Consider the following 12,343-nt stretch of genomic DNA (forward strand, 5'->3'; position numbering starts at 1 on the left):
TAACATTTTCTTTTTATACTAATTGACTTTGTTCTGGTTTTATTAAAAAATTTTTTTGTTGTTTTGTATTGTACAAATACCTGCACCAAAACATGTAGAACAAAATCAGTGTAAAATGACAATGCACGTAGTGGATTCTTTTCCATTCCACTTTCTGATTCTAACACAAAGACCCGGTCCATTGTCAGATGGAGCTAATAGGATTAAAAATACTGAGTTAGTGGTGTATCTTGATAAGATGTCAACCATACAGGAGATCCACATGAATCATAGATATCGTGGAAGAGTTCCTGAATCACTTGCTCTGCCTACAAGTAAAGAAAAGATTTTGTTTAAATTAACTGCAGAGTACAAGTCTCATACAAACAAGGAAAAGTGAACAATTTGAATCTTTGAAAAACCTGGAATTACTGAAATGGTGAGATTATTAAAGCTGCACTAATACTTTAGTAGTATGTGTGACGTGAGAGGTGTTGTCATCTCGGCTGAGTTTTTTTTATTATTCTTTTTCTCTTTCAGTTTGTTGTTCCTCCCTGAAGCAGCTTTAACAAAAAAAAAACAAAAAAACATTTACACTGAACTGAGTTGACAAACCCTGAGACCGGAGACGCAACAGTTCTTGATTCTGCTGCGATGAGCAAGTATGTGAAAAAAAGCCATCATCAATGGGGCTCTGATACTACAATCCACAATGGCAACATGTAAATAAGGCACCTCCATTTTAATCCAGTGGAATGTGACATTAATGCACACAGTAACTAACAAACTGACAGACCAAGGCAGCAGTATTCTAGCACCTTCAGTGTTCTGCTCTGTTAAATTATTGTTTTTGTCAATGGAGTCTGGTTGAGATAACAGGCAAGGTTTCTGGTCAATAAAAACGTCTGTCTCGAATCCTGTCCATGAAGGTGTCAGATACCACTTTAGTGGATGTAATTTGACGCAAGCAACGCTGGATTGATACAAAAGATCTTTGTGGTTCGATTATTTACACCCAAAAACGTGAGAATAATGGAGTTATCCAGTTTTGACCTTTAATTCTTGGTCAGTCCAGCATAAACTCTGGTCCCATCCCACCTTACTTCCAACAACAACCCATTGTACATTACCTATCCACCACCAAACAGTACACACTTGAAGCTAGCAACTAGCTCGTAAACATAGTGGAGCATTTAGTAGCTCAAAAGCCAGATAATTTACCTAGGTGTTAATGGAGACAAAACTTCAAACCTACACTTACATCTGGGTCGATGTCCATGCGCACCGGAGGTGGAGATGGAGGTGGCGTAGGATAGCTGTAGCAAAATCATAGACAATTAAGACAAAATTTTATTGCACAGCAGGAAACAATACAATGCATTCTTCATTGATTATTATTATCTTACTCTGCGACTTGGACACGTCTTCTGGTGACGTACCCCGTTATAGGTGCCTTTTCTGCTTGAACAGAGGTGATTAGAGGTCATTTCAGGGCTCTCGCTCAGTTAAACACAGTGTGTTTTTAATAATATGACAGACTTTCAGTGAACTGGATAATCTATGTAGTTACAATGGCAACATAAATCCACTAGTCATTATGAGTTGGTGAGTGTGAGGCGCTTCAAATCAGCACAGTATTATGCAATTGGTAATATTACGCTATACATTTCTGCACAAAACAAATTTGAAGAAAATGGAACAAAATCCTGTTTATCTGTTGTTGCACTTGGTGAATAAAGTGATCTGATTCTCAGGGTGAAAGTCAAGCAACAGACAATACCAGTGCTGTAGTAGCGTCCAAAGGCAGTGTCTCTGTGGATGTCTGGGTAGAGATACAGCAGAGGATTCCTGGTCAAGTCCTCCTTCATTCGATAGCTGTCAATACTGTCTGGCAGAGACTGGGCCAACAGATCCTTCTTGGTGTAGGGCTCTACTGCATGCACATTGTTCTCTATAAGGCAACCACATACAGACAGAAAGTAAACAAATGCAAGATGACGAGTGTCTAAATCTCTGAATGCAGCAGTATGCCGTAAGAAGAAGAAAGGAACAATTCATTGTACGTTATATATTCTCAGTTCATAGTGGTTTGTTTGGCCTTTTTATCTCACACAGTGTCTACAGAGAAGGCGTAGTGTAAGCAGCATGTTAGCAGAGCAGCAGCTGCTTTGGTACTGTGTAGTGTCTTAAAAATCATCTCATATTGTGTATTACACCATCTCAAAACACACGTATAGGTTGTTATAGTGATTAAGAAAAGACATAAACTGGAAAAAACATTAACACAGCACATGTGATATTTTATATTGGTTTTCACTATGTTTAAAATATAATAAAATATAAATACTTAGAATTACTGTGATCCTGGTTTTTACTTTTCCTCTACGGGCTTGACATTAGGCTTGACCTAACCTCTGGGAGATTTTTGCTTATCTCCGGTGGCCTTTTTGACTGTTTTTCTTTGACTCTACAAAACCTCTGAAGAACAGAGAAACAAGGGATTGTAGCTCAGGTCTTTAATCCTGGCCCAGACCTGAGGTTCTGAGATTCCACAGCCGCCTGTGGTGTCTACACAGGAGGCAGTCAGGCACAGTATTGAGTTGTAGGTCACCCTTATTTAAATTTGCGAATTCTGTTAATGCTACATAGCCAACATTTTCATTAACAGCTGTTTACCTGCCTTTCCAAGAGCTTTAGCAATTGCTGCATTTACTATACAAGAGGTTATACAATACTCTCTAAGCAGTGCTACTTTTTCAGAGCAGACTGGACACAGTGATTTGGTATCAGAAAGTAATGAGATGGTCTGGCTGGACCAGGGCTGGCTGGTTAGCTGGTTAGCATGCTAACTTCAGTAGAAGAAAAGGTGACAGAAATGAAAGCAAAACATTGGCGTTGCTTCCCATCACTGAGACAGCTCTTGGTGTGTAAGGTGATAAAGAGTGATGCTGGACTCAACATTTACTGTAGACTGGTTAAGTAAGCAGTTAATGCTAACATATGTAGTGATAGCAAAACTTAAAAATAGCTCCTTTAAGAATACACTTCCAGTTGCGTTTATGGGCGTATGTGTAGACACGCTGTTAAGCTTTCTAGGTACAAATGATAAGTGGGCTTATGTGAAGTGACAATGAAACACATGTAAATACAATGTTTCTGTTTGCAAAAGGTCCATTTGTTATTAGGCATCACATACACCACCGTAACAATCAATACATCTCTGGCTTTGGTTTGACTATTATTACAGTATGAACTATAGTATTATTTCATCCCAGTGCTATTTGAGAGGGTTTAGAACACACATTCGTGCACAGGAACATACCACCATTGGAGTGTTCAACAAAGCTGAAAGTGACAGCTCCTTCTTTACTGCTCTCGCTAAAGCGAATCAGAAAGGTCCCAGTCGGTTTTTCCTTCAACAGGTCCCATGTTGTCTTCCTGCTTACGAACCCCATGATGTACCTGAAAACCCATATGCACAATAAAACAAGAGCTTAGTCAACTGAGAGGCATAGTGACTTAATCCCCATGTACGTTCCCAAATAATAATACTCAGAAGTCAGTGTTATTGATTTAGTGGTCACTGTGTCATTATTAATGTGGTAATTATTTGAGGATGATAGAATTATACTCAATGAAACACGGCAAGATGATTTCAGTCTGTCTTACCCATCCTGCCAAAGATCCACTAGGTGTCTTTTGATCAAATCCAGGATTCCATCAATCCAAATCCAGACACTTTCATTCTGTGACACAGGGAAACATGTAATGAGCAAAGAAATGCACACGCGTCCTACAGGTTGTACCAATTGTGTAAACTACAGAATGGCAGGGACCTTGCTAAACATTCACCTTGGAGAACTTGTCCCAATGAATAATACCATCAGGATTATCTGTGGAGAAATCTGGTTGCATAAAAAAGTCACAAAAATATCATGAATTCTGAAATATAAACCGATGGGTATAATTCAAGAACCACATTTATAATATTTTAAAACATGACTGCTGACTGACTCCCTTCTTTGGAATCCTACTACAGTTCCAGGGGAGGAGGTGATATTTTGAGAAAAAAATATCCAAAATTAAAGTCAGAAATTTATGAGAAAAAAAACCCTCAGATATACTCCAAAACTATGAAGTCATGAATTTGCCACAGTGCTTCACTTTGCAAGGTTGGATCGACGTCACCATACATTAGTGAGGAGATGCAACAGTATGGAAAATGGCTATATCAGCTGATAATGCACAAAAGTGCAAATGTCTCTTCAGATTCTGGATGCTTATGATAATACATTTTAGCTTAGACTCAAAATAAGGGGGCAACATCTGACCTGGGTCTTTCCAAAAGTTACAAAATCTGCCTATTAGCTCCTCTAAAGCTCAATAATTAACAATAATCTTCTCATCTAACTCTAAGAAAGCTAATAGGTATATTCCCTATTAACATACATAGATGTTGACAATGATTTACAACTTGCACTGTCTCCAATACTGATTAGTATTTTGCTATTAAAATTTCTAAAAATCCATTTCTATCAACATTCCTAACAAGGAGTGAAATAGAAAGTGGCATGGTTCAATGTGATGGCCAAATACTCACCCACAATTTTGTCTCTCAGCATGGAGAGCTGATCTTCATCAAGTCCTCGTTGGCCAACAGACAAAAACTGCCAGCTCAGAACCTGTGACAGCTGCTGCCAGGTGAGTGGAGGAGGGTCGACAAACAATGACAGGTTCTACAGAAACAAAAATGGAATTTGAACACGATTTTCTTCTGCAGTGACCATGATGTCACATCCCTGGTGTGTATGTACCAAGCAGAGTGTGCATTTTACTATCTTGATAACATTCCCTTAAATTAACACTAAAATACTGCACCATTGGCTCTGCAAACATGAACTTACTCAGCACAAAAAGAAGAAATTAAAGATAAAACTGAAATTAAAGATGAAACTACACAATATTAAGTATTCATAGAAGCTAATGCTCCGTGCCCAAAATGCATAAGTATGAGCTTTGGATGTTGTTGTTGTGTTGAGGCCTGATGGCTTTACCCTTGGTTCGCTGGTGGACAGCATGTTACACCACATGACAGAGGCCCAGGCACTGGGGATCTGACTGGTACTGGAGATGACAACCACAGGCAGGGAGCTGGCCTGGACAACCACAAGAAGAGGAGGCCATTCAGTGAACTGCCTGGTAATGTTTTAAGTTTGATGGCAGAGAACAATTTCTTTTGCGCTTCACTGAAGTTGAAAATGACACTGAAATGCCTTTAACTAATTTAATTGTCATGTTTACTCACCTCGATGTTACAACTCAGTCCAGCAAACTGGAGCTCTGTCACAAACTTAATGACATGGAGTTCTTCAGTGACGCCCAGGCGACTCTGCTGAAGGAGATTTAAAAAAAAAAACAAAAAAAACCCATGTTTTTTAGAGGAAATAAAATCTTGTAAAATAGTTATTTGCAAGCACTTAGAAGTAATGTAGGAAAAAAGGCTCATATCTGTTGCATTCCTGAACAAATAAGTTGTGATGTTGGGGTAAACAAAACACGCCCACACAGAATTCTATGGCTGATTAAGTGTGTTGGTTACAGCTACCTGCCCACAAAAATGCTTCTATTTCATAATGAGTGGATTCCACTTTCATGCCAAAGAGAGACACATGAGAGCTCCTAGTTGAATTTAATGACCACAGCCAGCAGGTGATGACAAATACACAGTGTATCAAGTGTTTGTTTATAACAAAAATGATCTAATATAATAAGTGAATATATACATTACCTCACATGATCCTCTGGGTCTTGTTTTGCTTTCCTTGAGTGACTGAAAGTTTTTTCAGAAGTAAATGCAGTCATCATATACTGTACAAGCAACCTATGCACATGTATTGTTGTGCAAAGCTATATGTTTGTATACAAAAAAGGGATTTTTGCTTTAACCAATTTACATTACAAACGTTGGGTAATTATTCAACATTTAAGTTCTGCAGTTTGTGGCGTTTCTTACCATGTGCGCAAATTCTGCCACCAAGCCTCCATCAGGCCTGTCCACATCCAACACCTTACTGTTATCCCTGTTGAAAGCAAAGTGACGGAGCCTACAAAAACATCAGACCGGAGTGAGTCTATGATCAGAAATGAATCAGTACTCTTTAAGTATGATGAATAATATAATAATATAAATAATTCATTAGTTAACATCATTGTCTTGAGTACCCTTTACCTACCCATGAACAGCTGTGGTTTCTTCAACATCCCTTATTTTTAGGGAAAGAAAGAAAAGGACTTATCAGCAAACAAATGTTTAATAAAACAAACAAACCAATCAAAAATTAAATTTATGTAAAATAATAATGTACTGTATTATCCACTTACTTGTCAAATACAGGTTTTACTTTAACCCGGCACTTGAATTCAGGGAGATTTGCCAAGAACCTGAGGAGACAAGAAACAAGACACTGCTAGGGGCACTGAGTTATCAACCACCCTCTGTCATCGTTTCCATTCATCTCTCTAAAATACCCCCCATGGATATTTTTTTTTTATTAAATATGATACATCTGTGTCATGCCATGACTCCATATTAAACTGATTACAGCTGCCATCCTCCACAAAGGAGCAAGCTACAAAAGTAGTACAAAAGTAGCAACAAAATTACATGGCAACTACACCGCCACAATACAGACAGTAAATGGTAAATGGACTGTACTTATATAGCGCTTTTCTAGTCTTTCCGACCACTCAAAGCGCTTCACATTACAGATCGCATTCACCCCATTCACACAGCACTTGTTCTATACAAACAGTGCTTTCTAGCACAGACACACACATTCGCACACCGATGACACACGTCGGAGGCAATTTTGGGGTTCAGTATCTTGCCCAAGGATACTTTGGCATGCGGACTGGAGGAGCCGAGAATCAAACCACCAACCTTTTAATAGGTGGGCCACTGCTCTACCTCCTGAACCACAGCCGCCCCACCCCCACAGTGAGTGATTGATACTTCATCATACAATAACATTATGATTACAGTAATTTAACTGAAAAAGAAGTCACTGCGATATAAATTACAGTAATACTTCTTGCATTTGATTATATAGCTTATTCAGAAAGCATGTACATGAAACAAACCCTCATTTTTCAAGACTGAGACAATTTTTTCAGAGGTAGACAAGACTTAAGACTCACATCCATTCTGTGTTGATGACAATACTGCGTTAAGTACAGCCTTACCTGACTGCTGCTGTGAACCGCACCCCGGTCTTAAGAATCAGAGGTCGTTGTGGTAAACTCGACATGACGGGTTGTTTCTCCACCACTAGAGCACTGCAATGCAAGACCACAACAAAACACATCAGCTATATGAAAGTGCGCATTTAACTGTATATAACACAGGTGAGTCCTGATGCCACTGTGTAATGTCTCACTTTGCCAGAAGTTTTGTGAGTAAGGACAGTGTAAAGTTCTCAGTTTCTCCAGGGAAGCTGGAGGCATCAGGGCTGTTGTATTTCTTGCTCTGGTCTTGTAGTTTCTGCAGCTCTTGGTTTACTTGTATTAGCACGTCTGCCACAGCTGTGAACCTGCACACAGAACATCAGCACACACAGGCACACGCAACACAACTTAATCATTAAGCATCAAGTGTGAGACGTGATGTCAAATACACACAGTATCCTCCACAACATGAAATATGAAAAACCAGTGTGGCGTTGTGGACTTCCGGCTCTTACCACTCCTCGAGGTGGTCCAGACTGGTGTCGACTGGACCTCCAATGCAGGCCAGCTGCTGCCTGCGCTTCCACTCAGGCAGCTCCACATCAGTGAGAGCTGCAACAATCTGCTCTGCCTGGTTTAAAATGTTCACTATCTGCTGCAGCATCATCTGCAACACAACATATCAAGCATCATGAATGTGAGGAGGATATCTGAATTAATATGGCTGTAACAATTCCTTCAAATCCACACTTCAGTATCGCATTTGTCTTCCTGTATCAGGATATTATATAGTGGATTTCTGAATCTTGGTTTCAGTCTCTCATTACACCTCTATTAACTAAGCTGCTTATCAGTGACTTTATTTATATAGCTGTGGCTTAGAATCGTATTGAGCTCCATGAAAAAATTAATGGGAGGGGGGAAAAAAATCTATACTTAAAAATAATCATAAGCAAACACAACACTGTTAGAAATCATGTGTTAAAAAGATGAGGTGTGGGGCAAAATGTATTGCTTGTACATTTTATGTCTCGGCTTTTAAAGAACATCAAAGTTTGTGCTGTATCAGCAACAACTCACCAAAGATGCATCTACAGTACCTGCTTTGTTTGCATGATAAAGTTGGCCTGCTTCAGACACCCCTCTTTCACAGCAGCATTGGACTGGGCCAATCCACTGTCCTGCTCCACTGATAATAACAAATGAGATAAACATGAGGCATGAACTCACAGCAAACCTATCATCTGTTTCTTTATGTCTCCCACCATACCTTTGTTTTGCCAGGTCTTCTGTACATAGTCAAGGTTTTCATACAGGAACTCCAGTGACTTAACTTCCTTCTTTACCTCCTGCATTAGAGTTAAAGCTTACACATTTACAAAATAATAAGCAATGGTTTTCCCAGAATGTTTGTCAGGTGAAATATAAACCATAAAATCATACAACTGTGTATAAAACAAGCAAAACAAAACAAAAAAACAGACCAAGTGAGTTTACCGAAATCTGTCTTTTCAGTTCATTGACTCCTCTGTCCAGCTCTTTCCATTTCTGTTGCACAGCTGGACTGCCACAACCCTGATGAAAACAAAGATATTTCTTTCACTCTTTTGCTGTTATCAGGGGTAGGGTGATGATTCTCACATAACACACTCTTACGTTAACAGTGTGTGCCAGTGTGTACCATTACAGAGTGCACAGCCAGCATTAAAACTACATAAGACAAAGCTGAACAGATATCTGTCTCTTTTTTTGACAGAATTTTACTTTGACCACCAGGGACATCATATTCACCTTCATCAAACTGAAATAGAAAGTTCATTGTGACAGCTGATATCAGTCATTTTACCTGTTTCTCAGAGGCTGAAGCCAGAACTTTCTTTTCCTCCTGTAGGCATTCAGAGAGGATTACAGCCAAGTTCAGTGGCTCATCTTGAAAGTGTTTCTGAGTTTTTAAAAAAAGAAGAATCAAGAAAAATAAGAAAAACAAGGAAAGGTTGTATGTGTCTTTTAAGTAACAAGTACAGTCCACATAACAGCATGTCTTCCCTACCACCAAGTAGTCTTTCATCCCTGGAAAATCAGGTCCTGGTAAAAAGTTGTTCTCCTGGAGAGAATGATTCCACTGTTCATCCAAATACATGAGGAGTGCATGGAAACAAGCTCTTGCTTTATTTTCATCCAAAGCTGCCAAATCCCTAACATGGAGCAACAGAAAATTCTTATTACTTGAAGGGTTGTGTCATTCTGTGTGTGCTGGATGAGAGCATACTTTGCATATATACAATAATTCAACATCAAAACTAACTGGGATAAAAAGCTATTGTATCTTTATTTTATTTTTTTTTACATAAGCAAAACCTCTAACACAGGGGACATCTCTAAACAGTAAAAACCTCACTACTCCCTCAACCAAATGGAGTTTTAAATCAGTCAACCAATTAGAAAACACATTTGGGCCAAACAGGAGGTTGAACTTCCCGTTTAGCTCAGTGGATGTGTAACCTTGGGCTGTGTCTGAAATCACTCACTCTTTCACTACTATTCCATGCATGGGAATTAACTTGTGTAAACTGGAAAATTGCAAAACAGATTAGTCTATAGCAGGGAATTTAAATGTAGTTGTAAAAAAATCTTACATCATAATCTTAGTTACAACAACCAGATTTAGTGCAAATTCAGTTGAATTCCTACCCTGCACTGTGCATTCCCCAATCGCACAACACACTACTTACTGCAGGGCTATTAAGGCCACACCCTCTGCTTGCACTGTGCACTCCTCCATCACATGCACAGATAATTTTGAGAATCACATTTGTTTATACAGTAGCTAGCTAGCCAGTAAATCAGATATGATAGATGTAAGCTAACTAACTGCACTTTCAGTGGTGACAGTAGGTTGGAATTGGGTGGGGATTCTGTCTTCCTGTACCGCAGTGCAAGATTGGTGGACGTTTTTATTGTGGTTTTGGTCTTGGTTTCAGAGTCGTTACACCCCTAATAATAGCATTTATTGACAGCACTATCTTCTTTACTTGTTGTATTTTTCTGTTTTTCTTATGTCTTTAATATTATTATTATTACATAGTAATTAAATACTGTGTACAGGTGTATTTTTCTATAAATTATATTTTTGGAATTTTGTGTGCAGAAGTTAACATCTGGTGTGTGCAAAATAAAAACAAATATCATCTTTGGCCAGTTAACCCAGTACAGGGCACAGAAAGAAGTATGGGCACCCACTGATTCCTGTTTTCCCCAATCTCTGTGCATTGTGTGTGTGTTTTAATCACAAACTGGTAATTAGGTTAATTTAAGAACGCATGACAAAATAGAGAGCCTCACTATTAAATCTGTGTCACCACTATAAAAGCCATTCAACATGCACCACTATTCTCCAGACTGTGTCCCTTACCAGTCCTGGCTCTCTATGCAGAGGCACAGAGAGTGGCGGATGTGTCTGGGGAATTTTCTCTCATACAACTGACTCAACCGGCCCTGGATTAAGTTCCGCTTCAGCAGTTCCTCCCACTGGGTCATCTGCAAATACCGAATAAAAACAGTGACCACGAAGACTGCAAACCATCACTGAGTTCTTCATGTGATGTAGCCTACAGCCTTGAACTTAGTTTTAAGTTGAATATTCGACAGACGTTCACTCCGGATCCAGTTTGGTATTAAGAACCCTATAGGCTATTTGCGGAAATACTAAATCTGCTAATTTTAGCAGCTTTTCCCTTGACAAGCTAAGTGTAGACCACTTAGCTCGTCAAGTGTGTAGACCACTTAGCTTGTCAAGTCTGGTCTGCAGTACCTGGTCTGATGTGGTCTTCATGGGAGGAAAAAACTGTGACAATGCCATTTTTGAGCTTTCATACACAGAATAAATACATTTCCTAAATGTTTAAGTGTGTTTCAGACAGCGTTAAGACCTTCACTAGGATGTCTGACTTTCACATCAGAAAATGGTACAAATTCGTTCAGTGAGTTCCCCGAATTTGAAGCGTCACCTTCGTCTTTCGAAGTACATTGCACTAACGAATAGCTAAACACCACATACCATAACAAATCTGAAGTTTTCCCTCTGCATCTTCTTACAAACAACAAAATGGTTTACCTTGTAGCTGTCGGTGTTTGTCATTGTCATTTATGAGTGAAGTAAGCAGGACATTCCAATACAGAGAGGTGTCTGTGTACTGTTCCAACCGAGAAATAACAACTGGCAATGTGCAGGTCACCGGTATTTATAATTTCCGCACTCCCACACATAACACGTGATTCTCGAGAAAGTCTCTCTGGCTGCTGTCAAGTCAGCAGTGGTTGCACAGTTACACAGTTTTAATTTCCGTCTTCAAAACACTAAACTTAAGTCTTTGTTTTTTAACAGAGGAGTTTGTACTAGCTTCCTTTCCGGGTTGTTGGATGGCATACGACTGACAAACAACTGTGCTATAAACCTGTGACCTTTCAAAACAGCCGTTTGATTTACCTCGTTTGTTTGTAACTGTCCTAAATTACCAGACAGCTGGGATTAACCTATTTCACAGCAGACACTTAAACACGTCAAATTTACTTGACTTTTCATTTTACAGGTGCAAATTGTGTATTGGTGGCTCGCCGTGATGTCTTTCAGGGACACTATGTGACGCTGTGCTTTCCTCGTCCCTCATCAGAGCTTTTAAAGCAACACTAACCAATATTATCACATATATTAAATCAGAAGTTCACTTATAGTGACTAACAAATTATTACCAACTCTCAAATCAGATTTTTTTTTTATTTTTAGTCTTGAACGATCCGACAAAAAAACATTTTACACAAGTTTGCAACTAGCAGGTGAACATTGTGGAGCATTTTAGCAGCTGGCGAGTCAGATATTTCACTCAGGAAAACTGGTTAAAAGCAGTGTGAATTGGACTTACACACCACAGAGCCGAAAACCTGACTTAAACTATTTTTAAAAGGAATAGTTGAACATTTTGGAAACTGATTTATTTGTTATCTTTGACGACAGTTAGATGAGAAGAGCATTACTGTTCCTGTATGCTGCTGGAAGCTCGAGGCAACAGTCAGCTTAGTTTAGCATAAAGACAGGAAACTAGCTAATACATAAACACACAAAACAAAGATGGCACCTCAAAAT

The 12,343-nt window shown here is 39.1% G+C and overlaps 1 protein-coding gene across 5 annotated transcripts; it reads right to left on the reverse strand.

Moving 5' to 3' along the window:
* Positions 1-47: 47 nt before the first annotated feature.
* On the reverse strand, positions 48-11,479 carry LOC108879808 (signal transducer and activator of transcription 1-alpha/beta). 5 transcript variants are annotated; one of them, XM_018671200.2, is made up of 24 exons: positions 11,318-11,479; positions 10,616-10,740; positions 9,254-9,398; positions 9,050-9,145; positions 8,701-8,778; positions 8,474-8,552; positions 8,304-8,392; positions 7,719-7,870; positions 7,416-7,568; positions 7,222-7,314; positions 6,361-6,420; positions 6,213-6,242; positions 5,993-6,083; positions 5,768-5,809; positions 5,285-5,368; positions 5,034-5,135; positions 4,580-4,715; positions 3,832-3,884; positions 3,649-3,725; positions 3,302-3,441; positions 1,760-1,930; positions 1,386-1,437; positions 1,235-1,295; positions 48-308 (listed from the first exon to the last, which is right to left on the reverse strand). In XM_018671200.2, the coding sequence occupies exons 1-24, from the start codon at positions 11,345-11,347 to the stop codon at positions 204-206; spliced, it is 2,244 nt and encodes a 747-aa protein (XP_018526716.1). In that variant the 5' UTR covers positions 11,348-11,479; the 3' UTR covers positions 48-203. The 5 variants fall into 5 exon arrangements, with proteins under 5 accessions (XP_018526716.1, XP_018526718.1, XP_018526717.1 ...); XM_018671202.2 differs by having other exon boundaries at positions 3,832-3,872; positions 5,285-5,371; XM_018671201.2 differs by having other exon boundaries at positions 1,241-1,295; positions 5,285-5,371.
* Between the last annotated feature and the right edge of the window lie 864 nt (positions 11,480-12,343).

The sequence above is a fragment of the Lates calcarifer genome, unplaced genomic scaffold (genome assembly GCF_001640805.2).
Source record: "Lates calcarifer isolate ASB-BC8 unplaced genomic scaffold, TLL_Latcal_v3 _unitig_757_quiver_1387, whole genome shotgun sequence".
NCBI classification, from domain to species: domain Eukaryota; kingdom Metazoa; phylum Chordata; class Actinopteri; family Centropomidae; genus Lates; species Lates calcarifer.

What these genes read in the sequence shown, in the direction of transcription:
- LOC108879808 (XM_018671199.2), bottom strand. Translation starts at nt 11,347, where the DNA reads ATGACAATGACAAACACCGACAGCTACAAG. An exon ending in CTCACAAAACTTCTGGCAAA is followed by an intron (nt 7,315 to 7,415) that starts GTGAGACATTAC and finishes CTTGCATTGCAG; the next exon opens with TGCTCTAGTGGTGGAGAAAC. An exon ending in GACCCAGAGGATCATGTGAG is followed by an intron (nt 5,372 to 5,767) that starts GTAATGTATATA and finishes AATCTCCTTCAG; the next exon opens with CAGAGTCGCCTGGGCGTCAC.